At 51.0% G+C, this 26,572-nt stretch overlaps 2 protein-coding genes across 9 annotated transcripts; one reads left to right on the top strand and one right to left on the bottom strand.

Annotated features, from left to right (window-relative positions):
- Window positions 1–24: 24 nt before the first annotated feature.
- On the bottom strand, window positions 25–18,791 carry LOC122369265 (tyrosine-protein kinase Shark-like). Of its 3 annotated transcripts, none has more exons than XM_043343870.1 (17): window positions 18,764–18,791; window positions 15,639–15,799; window positions 15,063–15,200; window positions 14,732–14,899; window positions 13,946–14,130; window positions 13,435–13,678; window positions 12,650–12,743; window positions 11,833–11,956; window positions 11,274–11,432; window positions 10,476–10,628; window positions 8,074–8,208; window positions 7,720–7,828; window positions 7,130–7,298; window positions 6,691–6,817; window positions 6,125–6,313; window positions 5,695–5,811; window positions 25–2,131 (listed from the first exon to the last, which is right to left on the bottom strand). In XM_043343870.1, exons 2-17 carry the CDS (start codon window positions 15,724–15,726, stop codon window positions 1,187–1,189), a joined length of 3,144 nt encoding a protein of 1,047 aa, XP_043199805.1. In that variant the 5' UTR covers window positions 15,727–15,799; window positions 18,764–18,791; the 3' UTR covers window positions 25–1,186. The 3 variants fall into 3 exon arrangements, with proteins under 3 accessions (XP_043199805.1, XP_043199807.1, XP_043199806.1); XM_043343872.1 differs by having other exon boundaries at window positions 15,639–15,797; window positions 18,730–18,775; XM_043343871.1 differs by lacking the exon at window positions 18,764–18,791 and adding an exon at window positions 17,879–17,936 and having other exon boundaries at window positions 15,639–15,797.
- Window positions 18,792–19,333: 542 nt separating this feature from the next.
- Window positions 19,334–25,995, top strand: LOC122369273 (dimethyladenosine transferase 1, mitochondrial-like). 6 transcript variants are annotated; one of them, XM_043343885.1, is made up of 6 exons: window positions 19,334–19,523; window positions 21,693–21,813; window positions 22,016–22,880; window positions 23,170–23,345; window positions 23,756–24,001; window positions 25,262–25,995. In XM_043343885.1, the coding sequence occupies exons 3-6, from the start codon at window positions 22,541–22,543 to the stop codon at window positions 25,499–25,501; spliced, it is 1,002 nt and encodes a 333-aa protein (XP_043199820.1). In that variant the 5' UTR covers window positions 19,334–19,523; window positions 21,693–21,813; window positions 22,016–22,540; the 3' UTR covers window positions 25,502–25,995. The 6 variants fall into 6 exon arrangements, with proteins under 6 accessions (XP_043199820.1, XP_043199822.1, XP_043199824.1 ...); XM_043343887.1 differs by having other exon boundaries at window positions 19,409–19,450; XM_043343889.1 differs by lacking the exon at window positions 19,334–19,523 and adding an exon at window positions 19,579–19,598.
- Window positions 25,996–26,572: the final 577 nt, after the last annotated feature.

Here is a 26,572-nt window from a genome sequence, read left to right as displayed (position 1 = left end):
CAGAATTCCACCATAACACCAGCGTCACATCCAATGAAAGCCTGTATTTTGTAACTAACGCACGGCGCCATCATAGAAGTGGTACACGCCTCTCGAATATGGAATACGGACGGCGGTAGCGCAACGCGTCGTGCAATAGACAATCTATGCGCCAAGCCTTTGGAAACCGACGATTTCAACCGTAACAAGCCCCGTTAGCGCGACGCCTCGTCAGCACTAATCTCTATCCATCGCGCTCGATGAGGCTATCCGAAATTTCTAGGACAGGTGCACAGTGCACCTGTGTCTGTTCCTCACAGTCCTGAGTGGTGTCACATTCAGTAGAGAGCTGACCAGCCGAGCGTATTTACACACTAAATGGTTTGGCGGAATATCACAATGCCCTCGCATGCAGTTGACCTAGGGCTACATAAAAATAGAAATGTGGTCATTTAGCAAGTCTACTCTGCGTCCTGCAAAAATATATAGCGTATACAATTCTGAAAAGCATTTGTCTCGACATCGCTTAAAATCAAATCGCATCCACCCTAGTGGTGAACATGCATACAGTGTTGTATAACAATATGTAAAATACTTCTTCGTAAGCCGCAAGCGTATCCCGTACAAAATGGCACTCACTGCGAGACTCACGATAAAACATTCAATCAAGCGATGCAGAATCAAACATACATGATTGCAGGAAGCACGCGAATACATAGAAGAGAGCACCGTCTCTTATGTTGCGTCTCCTGACGCGGCTGCGCTCGTCATCCAGGTAACTGTGCTGAGTATATAATACCAGTCCGACCACACACTTCTGCCTCAGCGAAGTCCAGTAGCCGAAGCAGGTTGAGGGCAAGGATGACGGCATCATGGTTTCGCCATACAGGCGCACGCTTGGTCATTGCGCCGTCTCTGCGAGCCTGTCACTATGTCCTGCCGGCTCCGCAGAAACGATGAGCAAGTGCAAAAATCCGGAGACACCAGTGTAATACAACAGGTCATAATTTGACGCTCAGTGCCAAGGATGTGCCCTGAAGTCATGATTTGATGTACTGTTCAGTCTCTGGAAAACTGCGCCGCTACGTGTCTGAAAACACATAAAGCGTCTGTAGGGTCTACAGATCGTCTAAAAACCTCAGCCGTCTTTGAAAGCCCACCCTGATCTCTGGAAGCCGCGGTTTGTCTCCACAGTCCGCCTGTGCTCTCAGGAGCGACTGTCAGCGGCGGCCGACCGTCGCGGGCTGGTCGGTACGTCGTACAACTCGCTCTCCTCCTGAGACAGAACGCTGATCGCTGGACTCAGCATGGGGCTCGTCGGCACATCGTACGTATCCGAGCCGCCGCAGCTACCGAGCAGAGAGTACGGGGAGAGCGGCGGAGGAGCGCTCTCCTGCTCTCTCTCCGATGGCGGCGGGGCCGACTCCTCCGGGCGACTAGGGGTGGTGATGTTCTCCATGGAGCCCAGCGGCCCGGGTTCCTCCGGAGTTGGGACGGAGACAGCGGACAGGGCGGCGGCCAGGACCGCCGGCGGCGCAGAGTCCGAGCGCAGCCTCTGTAGGTTGTGCGAGCGCGGGGAGTCGTACAGCAGGTCATCGTGCAGCGTCGGCCGGCGACGTACCATCATCGCTGGCTTCGGAGGCACCGGCGGACGCTCGCCACGAGCCTTAGGAGGCGCCGAGCTCGCCGCCGAGAGAACATCGTACACGTCTGTTGGCTCAGTAGCCGGTGATTCAAACGGCGGGACCGTCAATGGTCGGCTCTCCGGAGGCGACGATTCAGAGGGGTTTGGCGTTACGTCGACCAACACTGACGACGGGGTGATGGGGTTAGGTTTCGTCGCGGGGGTCTGGGGATCCGGAGAAGTTGAGGTCTTTGGCAGAAACACTGACATCAGTGGTTTACGCGGCAGATGGGGCGGGATGGAAGGTTTCGGTGAGGTAATCGACGACGAAGTGTTAGGCGCAGCGGCGACTTCCCACGGCGCGGCGGCAGCACTTGCCGCGGTCTGAGGCAGCGCGCTGGGTCTCGGTGGGGTCACACATCTCTCTGTGACCGGCGCTGGAGCCGCGGCGGCCGAGGGCGGAGCGGTGACCGGCAGCGGCGGCGGGGAGGGGGCCGGCGACACCGGCGGGGTGACGGCCAGCAGCTCCTCGATGATGATGATGATTTGGTGTTTTAGGGCGCACCAGCAACGAGGCTATATGGCGCCCATATCTAGCCATTCTTCCTCAAAGTCGGGGGTTAAAAATCACCTGAAGCCCGGAGGCCGTGATGAACGAAAAGAGGCGAAAGGAATCGAGAAAAGGGGAGTCGTCGCGGAGAAGTGTTCTCAAAGAGAGCTGGGGGCCACGCAATCCAAAAAACCGCAATCGCTCAGCGTCCAGTCTCGGGCACTCGACCAAGACGTGTCGGACCGAAAGTCGGTCACCACATCTGGTACAAATAGGCCTGGAGCCAACGCCGATAAGGAACCCATGGGTGCCATAAGTGTGCCCGGTACGAAGCCGGCAGAGGACCACCTCCTCGCGTCGCGATCTGCGTGAGGCCGACAACCAGGAAGCTAAACCTGGCTTGATACGTAAAAGTTTGTTACCGTGGGATTGGCTCCAGGCCTCCTGCCACTTTCCGAGGAGGAAAGAGCCCACCGCCGGTACAAAGTCCCTGGCGGGTAGAGGGAATCGGCGGGAGCACGGATACTGCGCAGCATGGTTCGCAGCTCGGTCCGCCCGTTCGTTGCCGTGAATACCGACGTGGCTAGGGATCCAGCAAAAAGACACCGACGTACCCTCTCGGTCGAGGGCTGTCACACGAAGAAGAATCTCCTGTGAGAGGGGGTCAGAAGGATAGAATTGTGACAAGGACTGGAGACCACTCAATGAGTCAGAAAGAATAACATATGACCGAGCGGGATTAATCTCGATAAAACACAGGAGTTTGAGGATAGCGACCAATTCGCAGGAAAAAACGGATGCATGTTTAGGTAAGGTAAAACACCGCACAGCGTCGCCGCAGACGAAAGCACACCCGGCACCGTCATCAGTCTTTGAGCCGTCAGTATAACAGGCTATGTAGTCAGAGTACCTTGAAATATGTTCCAGCGCACGAGCCTTTAAAACAGCTGGAGGGATGTCGCCTTTTCTCACATCGGTGAGGGAAAGGTCCACCTTTGGCGGGACTTGTCTCCACGGTGGGACAGATGGCCACTCCTTACGCATGATCCCCCGAAGTTTAATTTGAGCTTCCGAGAGCAGCGATTGCATACGAGAGCAGAAAGGGGGGTAGCGGACAGTACGTGCACCTTCTCCGGTTCTGAAAAGCGCCAGGTTGGCACGTGAGAAAACTGCATCATAGGCAGGGTGGGAAGGCAACTGGCGGAGTTTTATGGTATATCTCATGCCCAGTAGCTGGCGACGCAAGGCAAGAGGTGGCTCGTGGGCCTCTACAAGGAGGCTGGCTACTGGGGTGGTCCGGAACGCACCAGTGGCAATACGGAGAGCAGTATGGTGCACAGAGTCCAGAATACGTTTCGAGGTCTCTGTGGCGTTATCGTATATAAAACAGCCGTAGTCAAGTCTAGAACGGACAAGAGCACGATAAAGCAAGAGCAGTGTCTTACGATCCGCCCCATAGCAGGTACGCGCAACACATTTCAAAACATTCATAGCTCGAAAACATCGGTCGCGGAGCTCTTTCAGGTGAGTGCGGTAGGTAAGACGGCTGTCTATTACCATCCCAAGAAACTTCACCTCCGACTTCACAGGGATCACTGCACCCCTTAGCCTGACAGAGAAGTCAGGGCAATTACGGCGAAAACGGCAAAAGTGGACACCTACAGTTTTGGCTGTCGAGAATCGTAGTCCGTTAACAGCACTCCAGTTTTCTAATCTTTTAATTGCCAACTGGAGCTGTCTCTCTACTATACGTGTGGTTGCACCACTGGCCCAGATAGAGAAGTCATCCACAAAAAGGGCACGGCCAATGGAAGGGGGCAGGTGATCGGCAATATCGTTAATCATTACCCCGAACAGCACAACACTTAGGACTCCTCCTTGGGGGACACCGTTGACCTGGGGGAACTGCTCTGAGAGGTTGCCACCGACACGGACTCTGAAAGACCGGTTAGATAAAAAGCTGGCGAGGAAATGGCCCATTGTACCGCGTATACCGTACTTGAAAAGCTTTTGTAAAATACCGAAACGCCAAGTGGTATCATACGCAGCCTCAATGTCGAAAAACAATGCACCAATGTGTCGCTTCCGCCTAAATGCGCAACGAACCTCGGTATCAAGGGCTAAAATGTGGTCTACTGTGCTCCGATACTTTCTGAAACCGCACTGCGAGTTAGATAAAACACCTAATTCCTCCAGAAACCAGACGAGACGCGCGTTTACAACTCGCTCAAGCAGCTTGCCCAGGGCAGATGTCAACGCAATAGGGCGGTAGTGAAGCGGATCAAGCCCGCTTTTACCAGCCTTCAGCACCGGGATAATGATGGCCGTCCGCCATGTTTCGGGATACAGCCCTCTTTCCCAGAGCGCATTGAAAAGATGGAGCAATGCTTCAAGTCCCGGTGACGGGAGACGCCGAAGCATCTCATTGTGTACAAGATCAGGGCCTTCTGCGACACACTTCAGGCCACCTATAGCGGACTTTAACTCTTCCATAGTAAAGGGATCATTGTAGCTAAAATGTTGTGATGTGTTAAAATTGACGCCAGTCGATTCGCACCGAGCACGATGGCGGGCGAAGTCGGGGTCAGAACAGTCACCGACACAGCGGTCATGTAACGCACGGCCTATTTCGTACGCTACATCAGCTGGGTTCGACACATTTCTGCCAAACACACTCAGAACAGGAAGAGGGGATGAGGAGAAACGACCTGATATACGTTTTATACGGGACCAAACCTCGGAGATTGGCGTGAATCTGTTAAGCTGGCTGATGTATTCCACCCAGGATTCGTGTTTAGCTTTCTTGACCGTCCACCTAGCGAACGCTCTGGCTTTTCTAAACGCGATCATGTTTGCGGTGGTGCAGTTATGCCTGAAAGCGCGCAGCGCTCGTTTCCGCGCTCTGATGGCGTCTCGACACGCATCGGACCACCATGGGACCGGCCGGCGAGAAGGCGCCCCCGATGTACGAGGAATGGATGCCTTGGCTGCTTCAATGAGTAAGGAGGTGAAATCGGTTACTGACAGATCATCTGTAGGGTCAGATGAGAGAGCATCCTCCAAGCACGTTTGAAATTTCTCCCAGTCTGCCCTCCGCAGGTTCCATCTCGGTGGCCGGCAGCCAACCGAGGGCCGCTCACGCAGTTCAAGCCATATGGGGAAATGGTCACTACCAAAAGAGTCCGCGTCCACTCGCCACGTAAAAAGCGGCACAAGGTGTGGACTGACAAGGCTGAGATCTAGAACTGATGAATGTCCCGACGGCATGGTGAAATGGGTAGCAGCACCAGTGTTTAAAACACAAAGGCCCTCCTCGTCTATCAAGGACGCTAAAAGTCGACCGCGTGTACACACAGAATCACATCCCCATGCAGAGTGGTGAGAGTTAAAATCACCCAGAAGCATCACAGGTGGAGGGAGCTCGGCGATTAGCCGGCATAGTTCCAGAAGAGGAAGAGCTGCGCCAGGGGGACAGTAAAGTGAGCACACAGTGATGTCACGCTGGCCTAGATGAATGCGGACCGCTACCGCCTAGCAGCTCCTCGGCTGCGGCCGCCGCCACCGTCTCGGCAGCCACGGCCACGTCGACGGGGAGTCCGTTCACCACCGTGTCGCGGTGGGAGGGCAGCTGGTTGGCTTCGGCCGTCAGCGAGACACACTGGAGGAGCGGGGCGGGTGGGAGATGAGCGACAGCCGGACACGGCGAGAGTAGGCGGTCCGTCCCCACACCCAGGTGAATAGTTATAAACCCTACACATCTGCACTCAGTTGCTACTTACGCAAGCATAAATGTGACGTGGTAAACCAACCAATGCATGGTCGCATAACAAGGAGACGCTAAGTATCATTGCGTGTTGTCTGTAGCGCATGGTGTAAAGGAAACTTCTGATACACATGCGCAGCCTCATACCCCCCCCCCCATGAAATAACACATGGGAAAAAAGGAAAGGGACCCCTCAACTTCATCTCACCTGCGGTACGCCCAGCTCGGAGAGGTTTCGGTACTCGTTATCGGCGCTGAAGAACTGGTGCAGGATGCTGAAGCTGGGCCGCTCGTGAGGTTCGTACGCCCAGCACTTCAGCATTACCTCGTATATGCCGCCCGGGCAGTACTCGGGCTTCTGCAGTCGGTGGCCCTTCTCAACCACGTTCACAAAGGCCTGCCGTAAGGAACCCGGGACAAGTTAGACGTTAGCGAGGGGGGGGGGGGTGAGTTTCATCGACGTTCGCTCGTGTGCCAGAAGCTATTGGATGGAATCGACTGAGAAAGATAAAAATGCAACGCTGTCACTGGTCACCCCGGCAACCGACTAAGATTCTCATAAGAAAAACAATATTCACTCCGCCTCATACCCAACGAACATCAACCGGGTCATCGAGTGATTGACGGACGGTATAGGCAACCCCCTACTAGGTAAATAGTACATACCTACATATTTCACAGATCAATTACGGCTAAATTTAGTCAGATCCACCCATGAATCTTAAATAGCCCAGAACAGTCGAGTGGCTCGCACAGAGCTGGTGAATATCTTACATCCACTCCTGGCATGTCTCCGTACGGCTGTTCTCCGTAGGAGAACATCTCCCAGAGCAGCACTCCGAAACTCCAGACGTCGCTGGCGGCCGTAAAGCGACCAAAGTTCATCGCCTCGGGCGCGTACCTGACGGCGGGGATCACCGCACGGTAGATGTAGTCAACGTGACACGCGACTGGCAGCTTGGTGCTCATAGTGTTACATGGTGCAGTCGTTCACATACCGAATTGGAGGATACGAGTACCACATTCTACAGAAATTGCAAACTGTCTATGTTCACTGCACTCTCAATCACAGTACCTATTAACAAAACTTTTAATGTTAGAGTTTCATATTTGTGGTTCATTCGTACGACGTCTTGTCAAGTACATTTCATCTGTTTTTATCTAACAACCCATCTTTTACCACCATTCGACAACATTATATTATCTCACTAACCATTTGACGGGCCACCTGCCGCCCTCGGAGGCCACGTAGTAGTCGCGGTCGCCCAGGGGCCGACTGAAGCCGAAGTCACTGATCTTCACCTGCGAGTGAGACGCCACCAGAATGTTGCGCGCCGCCAGGTCCCGGTGCACCATCCTCTGCTTCTCCAGATACTCCATTCCTGACGGAGCACATCGAAACAAGTTGGAAACCTTGGAATAGGGTACAGGGCTGAGGGCGAACCAATCGATGTGTTCAGCTGTTTGGAACACCAGCTATCCGTGCAAACATGAGAATATGACACAGAAAACGAAACATTATCCATCGCATCTATTATATCTGATAGGTGACCAACAGCTTTATTTTGACGTGATGCACCTCATATTTTACGAGTCAGCAGCATTTATGAGACACGGTTAGTGAGCAAAATAAATAAACATAATACACATACCTATCTCAGAACAAATACATGAATAAATGACAAACATGAAAAACGATCGGGATCCAGTACGCTACGGTAGCTCGCACTTCCTGCCGGACGTGGGATCGGACCGCTGCCGAAGCCGTGCCGAGCGGACCACCGAGCACCCGTCAGTACCCACCTTCTGCCACCTGGCCGGCCCACAGCTTGAAGTCGTCGTCCATCGAGACGTCGTGCGGCTGCTGCTTGAGGTAGTCCAGCAGAGAGCCCAGAGCCACCAGCTCCTGGACCTGCCGCCCGGCCGTCAGTACACGCAGTCATATGCCGAACTTTCCTCGGATCACCACTATCATGATCATTCAATACTTGATCATCAACTCCAGTCTCCAGTTTCGATTCGTCTTCATAAAACGTACGCATTTTTACATTAACAACGACCAGGTTTTAGCTCAAAATCTTTACAGAGATTCTCTGTGCGCTATCGGCTCAAAATTCAAACATAATGCATGGAACCAAAAGCACGCTAGCCACGTACCAGCATCAGCGGCTCATGCTCTAGCATGCCCAGGAATCGGACGATACACCGATGACGGAGGTCCTTCAGACAGGACGCCTCCCTCAGCAGTTCGGTACGGTCCATCCCATGGGATGTCTTGATGGCCACATCCACCTGAGAACGAATCGAGAGGCCGTGGTTAGATATTGGAGGAATTGAGATTCCGTGGTTAGATATTAGAGGAAGTGAGAGGCAGTGGTTAGATATTGGATGAAGTGAGAGGCCGCGGTTCCATATTGGAGTAACTGAGAGGCCGTGCCGTGGTTAGATATTGGAGTAACGGAGAGACCGTGGTCAGATATTTGAGGAATCGAGAGGCCGTGGTTAGATATTGGAGGAAGTGAGAGGCAGTGGTTAGATATTGGAGGAATTGAGATTCCGTGGTTAGATATTAGAGGAATCGAGAGGCCGTGGTTATATATTGGAGGAAGTGAGAGGCAGTGGTTATATATTGGAGGAGGTGAGAGGCAGTGGTTAGATATTGGAGGAAGTGAGAGGCCACGGTTCCATATTGGAGTAACTGAGAGGCCGACGTGGTTGGACCATTGGTGGATGTGGACTTTGTGGAGCCTCTACCGATACCTGGGAGGGGTGTGGGGGACCGTGGTAGCTATACGAGGCTATTCATCGTAACATGGTGCGGTTCAATGACTTGAGGCAATCACTGATAATAGCACACTTTCTACAATACCATTCTTGGATTAATTTAGTGGTGAAAGCTGGGCTTTGTCGTTGTAGTGAGAATGTGCTACACTGGACGGGTTACCGGGTTCATGAATAAACAACTGAGGATGCTACCGATTACATTTCAATTACCTACATCATCAATGGAGGCATTCAAGGTTTTAACCGCGCACCGACGGGGGGGGGGCGGATATCCGCCCCCCTGAGGTTTTTCGCGAATAGCGGGAAAACCGCAGCGCGTAGCGCCGCGAAATTTGGTATGACTATAACCTCATCAATTTTACACATGGTGTGCAAGTTTGAACCTCCTACCTTTTAAGGTCAGGTCACCAGGTCACTTTGAATGACCCAACCTCAAGTCACTTTTTTGCAACTTTGTCACCGTGCCAGAGCTACAGTAGATGTCGGAAGCCTTTGAAAGTCGCAGGATATTATAAGGTCATTAGTAGCTACAATTTGTATATCTCGGAATTTTGATATCGGTGACCTAAGGTCAGGTCAATTTCGCGACCTCCCCATTATAAGTCAATGGGGGAAAAATCAACTCCCTGTTTTTACCACTAAAACGGGTCGGAATGGCCCCATATACCATACATGACTTCATATACGATCAACCTTCACTACCTTGAGGTCTGTTTTGCTGTTGGGCAGCTGTGAGGTCATGTGACGTCATCAAAGGTCACCAAAGGTTTTTGGCCAATAACTCCGTACAGGAACAAGATACAGACGCGTGGATGGTCTCATTGTGTTCAGCTCGTCAAGACGCATCGAATGATATACATGATGACCTCGAGGTCACGTGACCTGAGGTCAACCTTTGACCTTGACCTTTCGAGGTCAACATATATATCATTCGATGCGGATTGACGAGAGGATCACGATGATGCCCTTAGTTTGTTCCTATCTTGACTAATTCGAAAGTTATTCGAGAAAAACTCTCTCCATATCTAGCGCCGCCATTTTGACTTTTTCGACCCCTGTGACGTCATCTTTGACCTGACCTGAAAATGACCTTAGTAAAAATTGTAGATCTTGGCCGTGCGTATCCGATGCCGTTTACTGCTTGTCGCTATCTTGCTTCGTTCTCGAGATCTCAGGGGGGGGGGGCGGTCATCCGCCCCCCCCCCCCCCGTCGGTGCGAAGTTGGCGCAGACCCCCGTCGGTGCGCGGGTTAAGATTACACCTGTTGCTAGTGAAGCGGGTCACATATCGAGTGGCCTTGCTAGTTCACTGCAAACCCTGATAGCTCTGTAGCGACTAGCGAGTGAAACAGCATAGGGTTGAAAACCTCGATGTCAATGATATTGACGCCAGCACAATGATACCGATACTATAATAATAGCTGGTATTTCGCTGGCTTCTGAATTCGACATGATTCAAGGAAATGATTTGCTTCAAAATTCCTTTAAAATTACCTACATACTGAACAGAGTATCAAGATCAAATTTTGGAATAGAATAAGACAGTCCAATAAAATTCATGAAAATCTCACTGACAAGTCGTAATCGCGCACAAAGTCGGCACAGAGGTGTCACCGCCACAGCCAGACTACCCTCCCCTGTCCTGCCATGTCCCTCCCGTCCCTCAGATGTGCCACTCCCGTTTCCCTCCCAGTCAGCGCTTACCAGTCTGCCGCGCATGTCCCTTCCGTCCCTCACGGAGGTCCCCCAACCGTCCCCCACACTGTGAGCGCTCACCTGCCTGCCGCGCGGGTCCCTCCAGCGGCCCTGGTACACCTTGCCGAACTCTCCGTTGCCGATAGAGGCGCCAAACTCGAGGTCATCAGCGGCTATGGTTCCCGGCGAGAGTAGCAGGCGGGGCAGCGGCAGCGGCGGAGGGCCCAGCACCTCCTGTGGGGATACACACAGCGTCACAGCAGGAGCGCACAAGGCCATAAAAAAATAATTCGCAGGTCGCTATACGAATTGCACAAAACATGGAGGTGGCTGCAGCTGCATGGCAAAATGCTGCATTACTGAACTTTCAGCTGACACAGCAATTCAACAAAGTGGATACCTATTCCACCATTACGCACCATCGGCTTCTTTGCAGCGCCTCTTGCCTCTTTGGTCCTCCCTCTAGCCCCAACCCCCGCTGGCAGCCTCTAGTCCCCATCCTGGCTCCCTTATCATATCTTCCTACATTTCCCACATCCTTGCCTGTCTCTCTCCATATCACATCCTCCTACACCCCAAATCCTTCCTTCTCCGCTCCTCCGACACACACCGTCCGTCCCTTATCGCCCCCATCCGTCCGTCCCCTCCCCTCACCCACCCTCCTATTGTCGGTGATAGCGCGGTGGGTATCCCCCCTCCCCCTCGCCTCCCAGTCACCCCCCCCCCCTCCTGCTGCCGGTGATAGCGCGGTGGGTATCCCCCCCCCCCCAGTCACCCACCCTCCTATTGTCGGTGATAGCGCGGTGGGTATCCCCCCCTCACCCACCCTCCGGTTGTCGGTGATAGCGCGGTGGGTGTCCCCTCCCCTCCCTCACCCACCCTCCGGTTGTCGGTGATAGCGCGGTGGGCGTCCTCGGCGCTCGGCGGCAGCGGGTGCAGCAGACGACACTGCAGACCGTCCGCCACCGTACTGTAGTGCTCGACCAGGTGCTCCAACGAGTCCAGGTACGGGCCGTCGTCGATGAAGACGAAACGCAGCTGTGGGAACGATTGGGAGAGGAAAGAGGTTAGAGGAAAAAATCGAAAAAATCTACTGATATTACGAAAGTCATAACTCATAGCTGCTTGATGAAGTGCGACGGTGCTGGCAAGTCGCCATACTACCTGAGGTGATCTTAGGGTCCCAGTCTGCCTAAGATGATCTGACAAATGACTCACACGTCCGAAATACCTGCTTGCTGACAAAGAGAAGCGGGGAATGGATGAAAAACCCGATGACCGAATAGAGGGGAAGATGCACATGATCGCTTCAGCACACTCGACAGCCGTTTATATCAATTTATAAACGAGGACCCATGCGAGCCTCTCCAGCCCCAGCCAACAAGCCAGTCTTTCACACTGCTGCGATATCCGTCCCCGTTCCGTCCCTTCTGCTTACCTCTCCCTCTAAGCGGCACTCCCGGATCTCGAAATGGAACACCTTATCGTCTGATACCATACTGAGCACGGTCGAGTTTTTGCGCGTACTGGTCCTTAGCAGGTAGTCGCCAGTGTTGAAGCCACTGCGAAGGAAAGGTGATGGTCAACTTTCAGTGGTGCGAAGAGCATTGAATAAGTTCATGTGACTTTATGACAGTATAAGGGACCCTCCCACCTTCAAAAAAGTTACTGAATTGGCATAAAAGTGATGTCCCTTGGTTCGGAAAGATCAAAAATGAATATCTACGAAATTTCACCGAAAAATTTGCACTGGTTTTCAAGATATTAGGCTTTTACTTTTGTTTCCTTTTTGGGATCTCCGCTGTTCCTAGCGACTTAATTTGAAAGTGCCGCACTTAATGCGCGCAAAACAGCATATACCGCCGCGTGCTACCAAGCGTTTTAGTAAAACATTTAAAATCGTTAGATCTCCGCTGACGTCACAAATTCTAAGGGGGCATTCCAATGCATTAGCCCTTTAGAATCCGAAAACTGCAAGTTTGAAATTCCATATCACCGAATTAAAGCATTTTTCGATGTTGTGAGTGCCCAAACCGGTATTTGCAGGCCATGGCCACCAATTTGGCTATCTCAACTCAAAACTCATGTTAAGGTGGGATGGTCACTTTAAACCCGTGATGATATTAAAAGCATCGGGTTCCCATTATACATACATATGTCCACAGTCGACCGATCATTTATAAAACATATAAAACAAACTCTGAGTTCCACCCAACCCCACCCCCGGATTCCACTCCACTCCCACTATAACTCACCCAGCGCGGAGCTTCTGCTCGGCCTCGCTGCGGGACATGGCTCCGTGCAGCCACTCTGAGCGCATCCGACGCGGCATCGGCGGCTTGTAGCGAACTTAAACAGCAGCCAAACACGCAACACACGAGAACAGACTGTGAGCCAACAGAACGGTAACGGCGCAATACCAGCGGGAGAACTGAGGAACATCTGAACATGACTTAAAGCGGACCGAATGCAGTTGACGGGGAACCTGCCAAATAAAAATGGCACGGTTCCAATTTAAAGACAAAAATTTATGCAACGAAATACGGGATAAGAGTTGCGTGGCTACCCAGATGCCATGCATAGACTTTATCGATGATTAAGCGAAGAAATATCAAATAAGCAATCAACGGCGTAAACAGAAGCAAACATCGACTTGTTTCGAGCAATGGCTTTGGGAGCATTTAGCAAATTACACATCAATGGTGAAAAAGGAGAATCGCTAGTAAGCATGCATTTCGATATAACGTTGCCGACACAAAACAGTAACACAAAAACCGAAATAAACATGCGGTACAGGATGATCATACGCACACCACCATAGCAGCTGTTAAGCCTCATCAAATTCTCCTCCTTTTCCAGCTCTCTTTGCTCCCTCCCTCTCTCCGCTCTCACTCACCGAGCACCTCCACACAGTCGGTGTGGCCGGTGGCCCTCCCTCCCTCTCTTTGCTCTCTCCCTCCCCCCCTCTCTCTCTCTCTCTCTCCTCTCTCTCTCTCTCTCTCTCTCTCTCTCTCTCTCTCTCTCTCTCTCTCTCTCTCACCGAGCACCTCCACACAGTCGGTGTGGCCGGCGGCGCGCGCCAAGTCCTCGGGTGTCCGGTTGGAGCAGTCGCGCGGCCGGCACGGAGCGTCCAGCGCCAGCAGTGTCTTCAGGGCGTCGATGGCGCCGCTGTTGGCAGCCTCGTGCAGCGGTACCCAGTTCAGCTCGGAGGAGCGCGCCTGCAGAGACGAGCCCGCCTCCACCAGCTGACGCACGCCCTGCGCGTAATTCTCCCGCGCCGCGTACTGCGCGAGGGAAGAGCGGGGAGGTCAGACAGGGAGGAGTGGTAAATCGTACAGGGAATGTGAACATGATCCATAGCAGCCAACTTTGTTCCTATAAAAACACGCACCTAGGCAGGGTCATAAAAGTGACAGTTTGCGAAATAGAATGGAGCATTAAGTCACTGGTATGGCACGGGACATCCTCTCTTCTCCAGCAGCCGTAAAGCATGATCTGGCTCCCCTTTTTCTCCACTGTGAACGGATTATCCTCTCCTCCGCTCCACTCACGTGCAGCGGCAGCAGTCCGTGCGAGTCGCGCACATCTGGCGAGCAGTGGTACTCGAGCAGCAGCGGCAGAATCTCCTCCCGCCTCAGCCGGGCGGCCAGGTGCAGCGCCGTCTGGCCCTGGGCGTCCTTAAACTGGGTGCCCTGGTAGCCGGCCTTCAGCAGCTCAGAGACCACCTTCAGGCTACCTGTGGGGTGGGGGAGATGGGAGGGCTGTGAAGACGTGGGTGGGAAGGAGAGAGACTGGGAGAGAGAGAGAGAGAGAGAGAGAGAGAGAGAGAGAGAGAGAGAGAGAGAGAGAGAGAGAGAGAGAGAGAGAGAGAGAGAGAGAGAGAGAGAGAGAGAGAGAGAGGAGAAGGGAGAGAAATAAGAGACACAGAGCCAGAAAGATAAAAAGAGATTGAGGAACGTACAACGTGAGAAAAAGAGACAGGTAACTAGCGAGAACAAAAAGGTAGCAAGAAAGACACGCACGCAATCATACATGGTTGAACTGATAAGCTATCTATACCGGTAAAGTAGGCACAAAACAATCACTTCACAAAACCGTTTACCTCATGACCCTTGTAGTCGTACATATTACGTTCCAACCTTCCCATATCACCCTAACCCAATGCGACAGTGGCAAACTACGCCAGCCAGCTACCAAAGTACCAGCCGAATACCATCCTCTGCGATGGCACCAACTCCTATGACGGCGGGCGGACACCCACCATCCCTTCTCCAATGCTGACCCCGCCCCCCCCCCCCCGGTCGCGAACACCACCTCCCCTCCCTCCGGACACCCACCCTCCTCGGTGGCTCTGTGCAGCAGGTTGGACGAGGCGCCACGCAGCAGACAACTGGGCGGCGGCGGTCTGCCCAGCAGATGGCCGGCCAGAGGCACCGCCAGGCCATCGTTTGCAGTCCGGTAGTGGTTCACCAGCTCGTCCAGCCCGTGTATGACCGTACCCTTGTCTGAGGGGGGGGGGCGTGACGTCAGAACACGAGAGGGCTGCTGGTAGATGGGTGACGTCAGAACACCGAGACGCCGATCTTTTCACCTTTTAATGTGAACGAATAGCGTGCCTCATGGTAATACTAACCCCATCAATGACTCACGCACGTAATTCATACTCACCAAGCGAGTAGAAGGCGTCGCTGCCATGGTGGCGTATTTGATAATGAATGACGTCACCGCCCACGTACACTGAGAGGCCAAAGTCTCCGTGTGCCGAGGTGCTGTCCCGCACCAGGAAAAAGCCGTCCTCCGGGGAGCCTGCAACATCGGTCCAAAGGAATGTCAAGTGATAAGGATATACATACAAATACACACATGGACATATCACTGCAGCAGAGATTGGGACTACGCAGCCTTCAAACATATTGAAATCTAGCTCGAGTGTTTAAACTGACCGAGCGTTTCGATGTCATAACCCGCGCCTAGCGCAGCCCGTTGCATGTGTGTAAGAGTTGACCTTTTCACCATGGTTCACCTGGCCCAAAGATCGATTTCGGGTGCAAACGACGGAATAATCGCGGCTACTATAAAATGTGAAGACTGCCCCAAAGATCGATACTGAAGTGAGGAAAACATTAAAAAGCTTGGAGCTGACACTGACAAATCAGTCTTCCAGCATGCACTCCAGTATACTCGTATGTGTTCATGATAGTTGGTGACATGAAACATGACATAACAGAACAGTAGTCAGCAAACCTTTCTTAAGCAGAGTTTCAGCATCTGCCCTCGTAATGTTAGGGAAATACCAGTTCACACTTAATTGGTCAGATCTTGACGACTGCATCTCTCTTTCATAATTTTGTAACCCAAGGTCTGTAATTCCGGATACTCTTCACAGAAGCCTGCAGGTCCCCTCTGCAATGAGGAAGAAAGTCAGTTCAGTACAAACATTTAACTTGCATGTGGAATGCAAAACAAATTTTGATGATAACAATAAGCATTCTTGGGTTAAAACAGTTACTAATTTTTAAGGATGGTTGATGCACCCAATATCAGATTTAGATTTAGGTACAGGGCTGTGAGAGACAACAATGTCCAGGATTTATCAGTGCCCACATACTGGCTGAACAGGATTACTTAAGGAATAACTCAGGTTCAGGAATGGCTTTGGAGCAATCAGCGACCTTAAAATATTAAGTCCTAGAAAGTATGCATTCCCTGGCTTAAGCTTGCATGCTTTCATTAGCTACATGTTTATGACCTCAACACATTAGCCATAGCAACCAACTTTTCATTTATCAGCAGCCATGCCTTACCTTTAAATATTACTGCCAGCTTACAAACATTGGCCAGACAAGCTTGACAACTTTGTCTACTGGGGCTTTAGGACGTGTTGACTTCAAAGGTCATATTGCAAGCTTGACAACTTAAGGTTCTAGCAAACATTCTTCCTGCAGTTCATTAAATTGACCTATGACCTATGACCCAACAACATTGAAATACATGGATAGATGAATGATCAAGCCTCTGGTGTTTTGCATGAAGAAGAATGGGCTGGCAGAAAGATCATGCTGATGACATGACTTTCTCAAGAACCTGAATCAACATAAATCACAAAATGATTTTTTCCTTTTTATTCCTGCAGTGGAACACAGTGCTACATCAGAGGTCTGTACTTTGCTTGGCCATACCAAGAAAATGATGAAAACTGCAAGGATTGGTCAATTGGCCAGGGAACTTAGTAGGATGATTAGCATTGGCAGCTTACTCGAACTAAGGTGGGAAAAACACTTCAATTTGGCAGCTGAAATGGGTAACCTTGTGTGATATTGAGGAACACTAATAATTTTACATTCTTGGATGGTCACTAGGCCAGTAAGCAGGTTTTAGATTGAAATGTTTGTCATAACCAGCAGCTGTGGGCCAAACAGCAGTCAGTCTTGAGACACAAGCTTGAGCTGGAGCACAGCAGCTGGATTCAGCCAGCAGGGGCAAGTCTGAAGTTTGCTGATTCCTGTGCTAGAACAGTGCCCTATTTAAGCTCATGGCACTGCCTATGACACCAAGCATCGGTTCTTGGTTTCTAAGGAATCACAAGCAAAACTTGGTACTTCTGCTTACATCTCCAAGGAAATTGAAAACTGAGTACTGATACTTACTTGGTAGTATCATCTAGCAAAATGTGCTGAAACAGGGCCCAGCTGTTACAACTAACAAAACAATGCCAGAGGGTGGAAATTCAGGGAAGGTACCTAAAAGAGCACACATATTTTGAGACCTTAACACGACTCACCTGTTCAACTCACCTGTTTGGGGTTCCCTTGGTCTGAGAGTATCCAAAATGAATGCAGGGATGGGGAGAAGGGAAGGAACCCGCATAGAAAGAGCTCGCCCGATGGATGAGAACACATCCAAACGGGAAAGTGAGCCCACAAGTGCCAAATGAATGAGTTTACAAGAGTGACAAGATACAAACAGCAACATTATAATCGGAACACAGTTAACGGTCATGGGACACAATTCATTTAGATACGCACTAGAGACTAGTATACAAACAGGGTATCACCCAGTGTCGCAGATAACATGGATTTGAACCTGGTTAAATCTGGTTCAGACACTACTTCGTCCGGTAGAGAGTTCCATGGAGTGATACAGCGGACACTAAATGATCTGGCACGTAAATCTGTTTGGGGACGGACGTGTGGCAACTTAAAGCGGTGGCCTCGGGTTCCAGAGGATGGCGAGAGCACGAATATATCCGAAGGTTTGATTGAACATTTATCATGGAAGAGTTTCCAGCATTGCATCATGTCAGCTCGGAGGAGCCTGCCCTTGGCCGAAAATTGGTTCAGGGCCTTAAGTCGAGAGTTGTAATCTAGGTTGCCGAGACCATGGACGCGCTTCGTCCAACGCCGCTGGACTGACTCGAGGAGCCTTAAGTCACCCACGTATCCGGTGTGCCACACGCAAGAACAGTACTCGATCAAAGGCCTTACGTGCGTGCTGAAGAGTGTCATCATAAAGTCCGGGGACCTGCAAACAGTAGAGTTGTGGAACTTTTTAAAAATCTTATTTTAAATTATTGCAGGTCTTAAATTATTAGATTTGTAAGCTACCTATAGTTTTTTAAACATACATTGTTAATTTTTTGGTCCATTCAGGAACGCACACTGCTGTGATTAGGAAATACGCCCCGCGGCCACCTCTCCGGGACGGTCACCTGCCAGAGTATCATTGAATCAGTCATTAAAAAGAAAATCAGTGACCAGCATCCACCACAGTTTGTAAAGTCAAACAGGCTAAAAAAGGGTTTTTGGGACAATTTACAACATACCATACAGTCCTGATCTCCATTTATGAAAAATGAAAAAAATGACTATTTAGTACACAGTGACTACGCACCCATAGATATACCTATTTAGCTATAAATAGATATATACAAACACTATCCACAGTATATAGACATCTTTATTCTATACCCAACCTGAGGCTGACTGTCGATAAGCACTGGGAGCTCGCTGAGACCGGGCCCCACAGGCCAAATTGGCCTCCCACAACCCGTATACCGTAAGGTAAGGTAAGGTAAGCTATACCAATACAGCCTTGACGGGATCCACTCTCATTTTTTGCTTCTAACAAACGCCCCTTTTACGTATAGGGATTGTTGCAAGCTTATAGCTCCACCCGTTATGTTGCAAAAGATGCCAATGGTCTTGCCAATAGCCTACCTATATACAGCCTTGCCAATGGTGCTTTACAATTAAAAAAAAATTATCCCATCTCAATCTAAATATGCAAGGGTCACTGCACTGCCAAGGTCACTGCGTTGAAATGTATATCATAGGGCCTTGGTTGAAATTATCGCGAAATAAATGAGAGCTAGAGCCTCGTCCAAGACTCGTCAAAAAATGCTATGTAAACGTGACTAAGGCAAGGGCTCTCAAATAGGGCTTAATATCATGTTCATAAATTCGTTGTGTTCAGCTGCTTACAGGTGCCTGATCAGCTCAACGCTGCTGTTGGTTCGTAGTTCATAAGAAACTATTGCCTTCACTAACGCTATTTGCCTTGCATTGAACATTTGTGTGCATTTCACTCAAACTTTTCCCCAGTCGTTAATTTGATGACGTCATCAGTCAATTTCATTTTCCAACATTCATTTGCCTTTTTTATCTTGAAAAATGAAAATTTGCGCAACTGTTGAAGTTCAATTAGCTCGTAAAAGAGCAGCATTACGGTGCTCATGAAAAAAGCATAAATAAGATGAAGGCAAAACGTGGTTGCATTTTATCATTCAAACAGATCATTACTTTGATCTTTGCAGCCAAGCTATTATTTCAATGAATAAATACAATATTTAGAAGTTGCTTAAATTGGCAGTTAAGATGAAAAATTGGAAAAAGTTAAGTGCAAAATGAAAAAAAAACAAGGAAAACAAGCAAACAAAATATCTGACGAAATAGGACCAAAACAGTCAAGTAAAGAAATTCATAGACCAAAATGTCTTTGTTGCGTCATATTTGAATAATGAGAATCTGTGCCTGACATAAATGTGCTTGGTGCACTCGGTGTGTCTTTTTGGATTTTATGGATTTAGTGCTTTGTTAAGGTTTTGGAGCTGTTGTACACTTTTGTTAAAAGGTGAATTTATTTTGCATTAGTGTTGGGTCTATATTACCTATTCAGAGAATATAAACACATAAATGTCCTATCCAAGTTTGTGTCAGCTGAAGGGTTGTGTGTTGTTATTATCTCAATCTTGATGCCATCCAGAATGGAAAGATGCATGTTATGCCAAACAGGGCTGCGGAGTTGGGGTTGGAGTCGATCAGAGTCGACAGTTCTGCCCGGAGTTGAAGTTGCCAAAATGTTAGGTACCTACCGACTCCGACTTCGGAGTCAGAGTTAACACTGCATGGCTCAATTTCATGCACTGTACCTGTTTGATTGATGGTACTGCATTTAAAATTAGATTTTGTTGATAAAAGACCATTTTGCTGTTTTGGGTTTACGGTGAATCCCATAGAGCCTGCTTTTTAATTCTGCATATTATTTTTAATGAATAGGTATTTGCAAAGCAAAACATCTCCAAGTCCATTATGAACTTCAATACCATGATATGGATTTTGATAGAACCATCCAGAGTCTGAGTCAGAGTCACCCTCCTAAAATCCATTGACTCTGCAGCCGGCAGCCCTGATGCCAAATATGTCTGACTGGTGTAGTGGTGGGATTGTACCTACCAAAAAGGTTGAAGCATGTCCAGTCTCCAGAGTGACATGCTCAGTCCGGTAGCATAGGTGAAGGGGTAAGGGCCAAAACATTCCATCCTCCATGTGGTGTGCCGAGCGGTCCCATGGCCTTATTTTGGCATGGTAGCAAGGTACTTTAGTATCAGTAAAGCGGGTGTCACTATTGGTGGTGTGCGATGACCGGGGGGGGGGGGGGGTCTCATCCCAAACCCTCTTCCAAGCCGCCTGCAGGGTGAACTTGCTGCTAGATTGACCAGCATGTCAAAAAAATCAGTGACCGCCATTCATCAAAGAATTATGCGGCTGCCTTGTGCCGAAAAATTCAGCGGCGCATATGAAGTAACTCCTGACTGCACTGAAGTTATTGGCGCAATCCCACCACTACAACGGACATATTCGGCATAACGTTATCTGACTAGTGGGTAAGTTGGAGGATGTAGGTTGGTACTAGTAGGCTTTAAGTAGGTATATAGGTTGGTAAATCGTAGGCCATAGGTTAGTAGGTAAGGTCAGGTCAGGCTAGATTATGTTTTTACTCAGACTTCATCTACACATTTGTCGGTTAGCGGGGTTAGCGCCTACGGTGACGCCAGCTTTACCGATATCGGTACTTTTATCGATCCACCCCGCTACCATGGCACCGCTACCATGGCAACCTGATGGTGGGTACCCGCAGCTTGCGAGACACCCCGAGGCCCGAACACGTAGCTCCTCTGATTTTTTGGCTTCGGAACTTTTGGCCCGGGCCCTGTTTCATGGCACGACGTTACTAACAGTGCGCTACGCGCACCGTGGTATTACGTTGCCGTGGAAACATCAACAAATTCAGATGTTCTAACATGGGAGGGCGTCTAAGTTTGTTGATATTTCCATGGAAACCAAATACCACGATATCGGTATTCGGTAGTGCGCTGTTGCGTTGTATCGTAAAACATGACCCCGGAACACTGTCAAATGCTTTGTAAAGCCATGGTTTGTGGGTGTGCACACTGCCCATGTGCTTTTAGATGGCTTAATTTTGGCGCAAATAAGCATCAAACTTTCGGCTCAAATCATATAGAAATTTCCAGCACAAAATCACTGGCACTGAATTTCGGCGCATGAGGGTGTCATGGACGCCCGGCGTAGTGCATGGATGTTTACCAGTCTGAGTTGCAATGAGGATCAATTCTTGTGCCAATTGCCATCGTATTGCTCAATGGCCTACAACTGTCTTTTGTGGCTCCTCTCAACCACAAGTCATCCGTGTCAGGAATTTTGTGTATGAAACGATAAAGCACTCAGACCAGAGCTGTCGCTACTGGGAGCTAAATGCTCCACCTACCACCTAAGTTGCGGGACAGATATAGACATGGAGATATCTATGTCTCCATATCCGTGAAGGCCTGTAAGCCTGCATTCATTGATTGCATTCAAGTAGTGTGCAGTTCATGAGGCATCAGTTTTATTAATAGAAAGCAGCATACTTTTTGGGAAAAACATCATACTTTACAGGTCACTTGAACTGACGACTGTGAAATAGCCAGTTTCTTTCCTCATTGTACTTCATGATTTCCAGCGATGGGTGACAGCGACCGGATGCCCCGGGTGGACTTCGCTAAGCAGGGCCAAAACATTGACAAACGCACCCGTCAGCTAATGCAGGAGGTGGATGCTATGAACCAAGCTCGACTGACCAGGCGAGTGGGCTGTTCTAAGAAAAGGGAGTGGATAAAGTAGAGAAAGGAATCGGTTATGTTGTGTTGCTTATTCGATGTAAGCTTTCATACTTCATCCCTCTAATTCATCTTGTCCCTTTAATCTTGTCTTTGTTCATTGATGAATTGCGATCGTTTGACCTGTATTCGGTTGTTCTCACCGCCGTCATTTTCTCCTCGTCAGGCTGGCGCGTATGCGGCGTAACTCGAAGGTGACTGCGGGTATCATCACTGCCGGCTTGCTGAGCATCTACGCCTACTCGATGTACGCCGTGCGCCAGGAGACCTTCCTGGACGCGTTGGACGAGGAGGTGCGCCAGCAGCAGACCAAGCAGAACTGAAGAGCTGCGTCAGCGCCCGGAAAACGAAGCAGAAGTAAACTGTGAAGTGCGAGAGGTCGAGTCTGTTGGACATTTTGTTAGCTGGTGCAGTGGATGACACGTCGGTTACGTTTTGATGAGTCATACGTGAACCGAGATGAGCTTCTGAAGTCACGTGTGCGCGATTGTTGAACTGTTGAGAGAAGCTGGTGAATGGTTTTGACGTCACAGTGTGAGGACCGGCGGTGAACATTAAATAAAAAGGACTTACTCCCTGTGTTGTCACTGACCTGACCGCGAGTGTATCAACCCTGACCCCACCACCGCCGCTGATTAGTTGATCATCCACCGCCGCCGACCAATCGCCAGTCGGCGTCTCGGCCGTCGTCATGGCCACGCCGCGTCTGCCGCCGCTGCCCTCGATCCGCGACCTGCTGCGTCTGTACCGTCTGCGTGCAGTGCAGCAGCTGTCTCAGAACTTCCTGCTGGACGCTGGCGTGTGTGCCCGGCTGGCACGCGCTGCCGGCCCGCTGCGGGACGCGCACGTGTGTGAGGTCGGGCCCGGACCGGGCAGTGTGACCAGGGCCATCCTGACGCAGCGGCCCGCCGGCGTCACACTCGTGGAGAAGGACACCCGTTTCCTACCGGCGCTGCTGATGCTCAGGGAGGCCGCCCAGCCGTGTCCAGTACGCATCGTGGCAGGAGATGTGCTCCTCTATGATATGGAAGGTGAGTGAAGTCACAGAGCTGGACACTGCAGCGGAGCGCGCCGCTGGTTTTAAGGCCATTTGAGCCGTCTTATTGTAACTCATCAGGCACTAGTTCAGGCGCTGTGTTATTTTACCGTCATTCTTGATGAATCTGCTCCAAGCAGTTACTGTTCGATGTGTAAACGATTTCTCAACTCAGCTGAGGAGTACATATAAACGACTTTCTACAATTCCTATCATTCATGTCCAATAATTGCTAAGTCGCCTCATCTTATCCCATGTAATTGACCGTCGCGTTCTTCCCCCAGCGGCGTTCCCGGTGAGTCCCACGCCGTGGGAGGAGCCGTGCACGTCTGCCTACATCCTGGGTAACCTGCCGTTCAGCATCAGCACGCCGCTGGTGGTGCGCTGGCTGCGGGACGTGTCCAAACGGCAGGGCGCCTGGAAACACGGCCGGGTCCGCATGGCACTCACCTTCCAAAAGGTGCGGAGGGCTGGGGAGGGGAGGAGTCCTGTCGGTTTGATGATGGGTGCGTGGGTAGTGGTGTTTGGATATACGATAGGAGTTGAAAATGAAGGTATAAAGGGGAAGGGAGGGCAATTTCTGGAGGGTGTTGCGAGATAAAAGATAACAATAATTGCGTCGAGGTCTCTCGAGTCTCGAACCAATATTTCCTGGCTAATTTTAATTTTATATATATCCCAATAATATAATAATTATGGTTGCTCTTTGCATGTTTCCCAGATCGTTGTTTGTTTGTTTTGCTTGTTTGTTTGCTTGCTCACAGCCGTATTTTATCATGCACTTATAATGTATAGTTACCTACTCCCACTCACCATGTCTAGCCATGGCACCCCACCCTCACATTACCCCTCCCCCCTCCCCCCCTACAGGAGGTGGCCGAGCGTCTGGCCGCGGAGGCGGGCGGTGAGCAGCGCTGCCGGCTCTCCGTGGTAGCCCAGGCGTTCTGTCAGGTGCAGCACCGGTTCACCCTCGGCGGACACGTCTTCACCCCTCGCCCGGACGTGGACGTTGGCGTGGTGGTGCTGACGCCACTCCGAGAGCCGCGCGTGGACGTGCCGTTCGAGACGCTGGAGAAGGTGGCGAGAGGACTCTTCAACATGAGACAGAAGTCGATTGTGAGTTGGATGGGGGGGGGGGGGTAGGTGGCTGGGATTTCGATGTGAATTTATTGATCAGGGACAATTGAGCCAATAGCTGTGCAAAGTTGGAGCATAATGCCAATTTTTTAATATAATGCTTATGAATTTGGTTGATGGTGAATGTGTTCAGGGTTTTAGTTTATGTGGGCGTTTTGCTGTTTCCCGTGTGTACCTATCACCTGCAAACCACCTGCTTCACCTGCAGTCCGTCTCGTCTTGCTCCATGCTGCACCCGTCCACGTGTCACTGACCTGTGCCCGTCGCGCCTCCCTCAGCTGCGCGGCACCCAGACCCTGTACCCGGAGCTGTGTACAGGGTCACTGACCGGTGCCCGTCGTACCTCCCTCAGCTGCGCGGCACACAGACCCTGTACCCGGAGCTGTGTACAGGGTCACTGACCTGTGCCCTCCGCTCCTCCCTCAGCTGCGCGGCACCCAGACCCTGTACCCGGAGCTGTGTACAGGGTCACTGACCTGTGCCCTCCGCTCCTCCCTCAGCTGCGCGGCACCCAGACCCTGTACCCGGAGCTGTGTACAGGGTCACTGACCTGTGCCCTCCGCTCCTCCCTCAGCTGCGCGGCACCCAGACCCTGTATCCGGAGCTGTGGACTGGGTCACTGACCTGTGCCCTCCGCTCCTCCCTCAGCTGCGCGGCACCCAGACCCTGTATCCGGAGCTGTGGACTGGGTCACTGACCTGTGCCCTCCGCTCCTCCCTCAGCTGCGCGGCGCCCAGACCCTGTATCCGGAGCTGTGGACTGGGTCACTGACCTGTGCCCTCCGCTCCTCCCTCAGCTGCGCGGCACCCAGACCCTGTACCCGGAGCTGTGTACAGGGTCACTGACCTGTGCCCTCCGCTCCTCCCTCAGCTGCGCGGCACCCAGACCCTGTACCCGGAGCTGTGTACAGGGTCACTGACCTGTGCCCTCCGCTCCTCCCTCAGCTGCGCGGCACCCAGACCCTGTATCCGGAGCTGTGGACTGGGTCACTGACCTGTGCCCTCCGCTCCTCCCTCAGCTGCGCGGCACCCAGACCCTGTATCCGGAGCTGTGGACTGGGTCACTGACCTGTGCCCTCCGCTCCTCCCTCAGCTGCGCGGCACCCAGACCCTGTACCCGGAGCTGTGAGCAGGTCACTGACGTGTGCCCTCCGCTCCTCCCTCAGCTGCGCGGCACCCAGACCCTGTACCCGGAGCTGTGTACAGGGTCACTGACCTGTGCCCGTTGTACCTCCCTCAGCTGCGCGGCACCCAGACCCTGTACCCGGAGCCGGTGCGCCGCCAGCTGGCCGCCGACACGCTGCGTCTGGCCGAACTGGATCCGGCCTGCCGGCCCTTCCAGCTGACTGTCGAAGAGGTGGGTCGGCTATGCCGCGCCTACCTGGACATCTGCAGCGTGCACCCCCAGCTGGCCCCGTACGAGTACAGGGTGCACGGCAAACACGGCGGACTCGACCTGGCCCAGGGGGTGTCACTGTAGCGTAGGTGGCGCTGTAGGCTGGCGTCAGCGCTTGGAGGGCTGTGTGCTAGAACCGTCGCTCCGTTTTGGGGAACGACGGTGATGTTTGTGATAGTCGTTTGATAAGATTGAAATGTAATTATGAGATAGATGTGGGTATTTCTGAGCGTATTCTTCAGCACATAATTTTTGAAATACTTTTTGAGCTAGTTTTGGGAAGTTTTTCATTTCTGATCGAAATGCGATTCAGTTCTTTAATGTGGACGTCCAAATTTTTGGATCCCTCAAAACTCACCAAGTCTACGTAATCCGTAATTTTTAACATCAATTTCAATAAAACTGAAGTGTACGCAGCGTACGGACGGGCCGAAGGAGCTTACTATCGTTACAGAGTACTCTGGAGGCTCGGTCCTTGCTCAGTGTGAACCGTTCAGTTCCAGCTGGATGGTCCACCTTAGAGTTACCGCGTGTCGTCTGTATGTAGACTGTCTGAAAAAATACAAGGGCATGTTTAAGGATTGTCTTGATGTGAATGACTTCAAAATATCGTCTGATGAAAACTAATGAAAAACGGCATTGCCTGTGCTTGGTCTCGTACACAAGAGTATTCTGATGCTGGTCTGTTTTACCAGTGAACAGAAGATAATAATTTCTAGCAACTTTATAGTTGGCAGTCTCCCGAATATAGGCTGTACTGCAGTCGCTTCGTCTTGGCATGGAAACAGCGCACAAAGTCCTTCGGTAGCTCTTTCAGTGCACTTGTCAGTAGTTACCTAGGTATGGACATTGGACAGGATATGGGTTCCATTGACCTATAATAAGTAGTACCTAAGTACTTATTATAGGTCAATGGTGGCCGGTGGGTTCCCTTGAGTTTAATTATAGCTAGTGGAAGAGCCAGGGAGTCGCACGATTCGAGGTATGTTTAATGTAGTATATATGTTACAGGCCGTATGAAAACTCAGTCCGTTTGCAAACGGCCTAGCCCGATTCAGGCCGTTTGCAAACGGCCTGGACAGCCCAGTCAGTATGCAAACGGACCGAAAAGTCAGGCCGTTTGAATACGGGCTGACATTCCAGGCTGTATGCAAA

Source organism: Amphibalanus amphitrite, unplaced genomic scaffold, assembly GCF_019059575.1.
Source record: "Amphibalanus amphitrite isolate SeventyFive unplaced genomic scaffold, NRLGWU_Aamphi_draft 001022F_arrow, whole genome shotgun sequence".
Lineage (NCBI taxonomy): Eukaryota > Metazoa > Arthropoda > Thecostraca > Balanomorpha > Balanidae > Amphibalanus > Amphibalanus amphitrite.
The sequence above is the reverse complement of the archived record's forward strand: the minus strand, read 5'-3'. Positions and strand labels throughout refer to the sequence as shown.

Excerpts from the sequence above, each read along its gene's own strand:
- LOC122369265 (XM_043343870.1), bottom strand. The coding sequence starts at position 15,726 with ATGCAGTCGTCAAGATCTGACCAATTAAGTGTGAACTGGTATTTCCCT. Across the intron at positions 7,299-7,719 it reads GGCCGGCCAGGTGGCAGAAG|GAATGGAGTATCTGGAGAAG; the intron begins GTGGGTACTGAC and ends GTGCTCCGTCAG. Across the intron at positions 6,314-6,690 it reads GAGACATGCCAGGAGTGGAT|GCCTTTGTGAACGTGGTTGA; the intron begins GTAAGATATTCA and ends TCCTTACGGCAG.
- LOC122369273 (XM_043343885.1), top strand. The coding sequence starts at position 22,541 with ATGGCCACGCCGCGTCTGCCGCCGCTGCCCTCGATCCGCGACCTGCTG. Across the intron at positions 23,346-23,755 it reads TGGCACTCACCTTCCAAAAG|GAGGTGGCCGAGCGTCTGGC; the intron begins GTGCGGAGGGCT and ends CCCCCCCTACAG. Across the intron at positions 24,002-25,261 it reads ACATGAGACAGAAGTCGATT|CTGCGCGGCACCCAGACCCT; the intron begins GTGAGTTGGATG and ends TACCTCCCTCAG.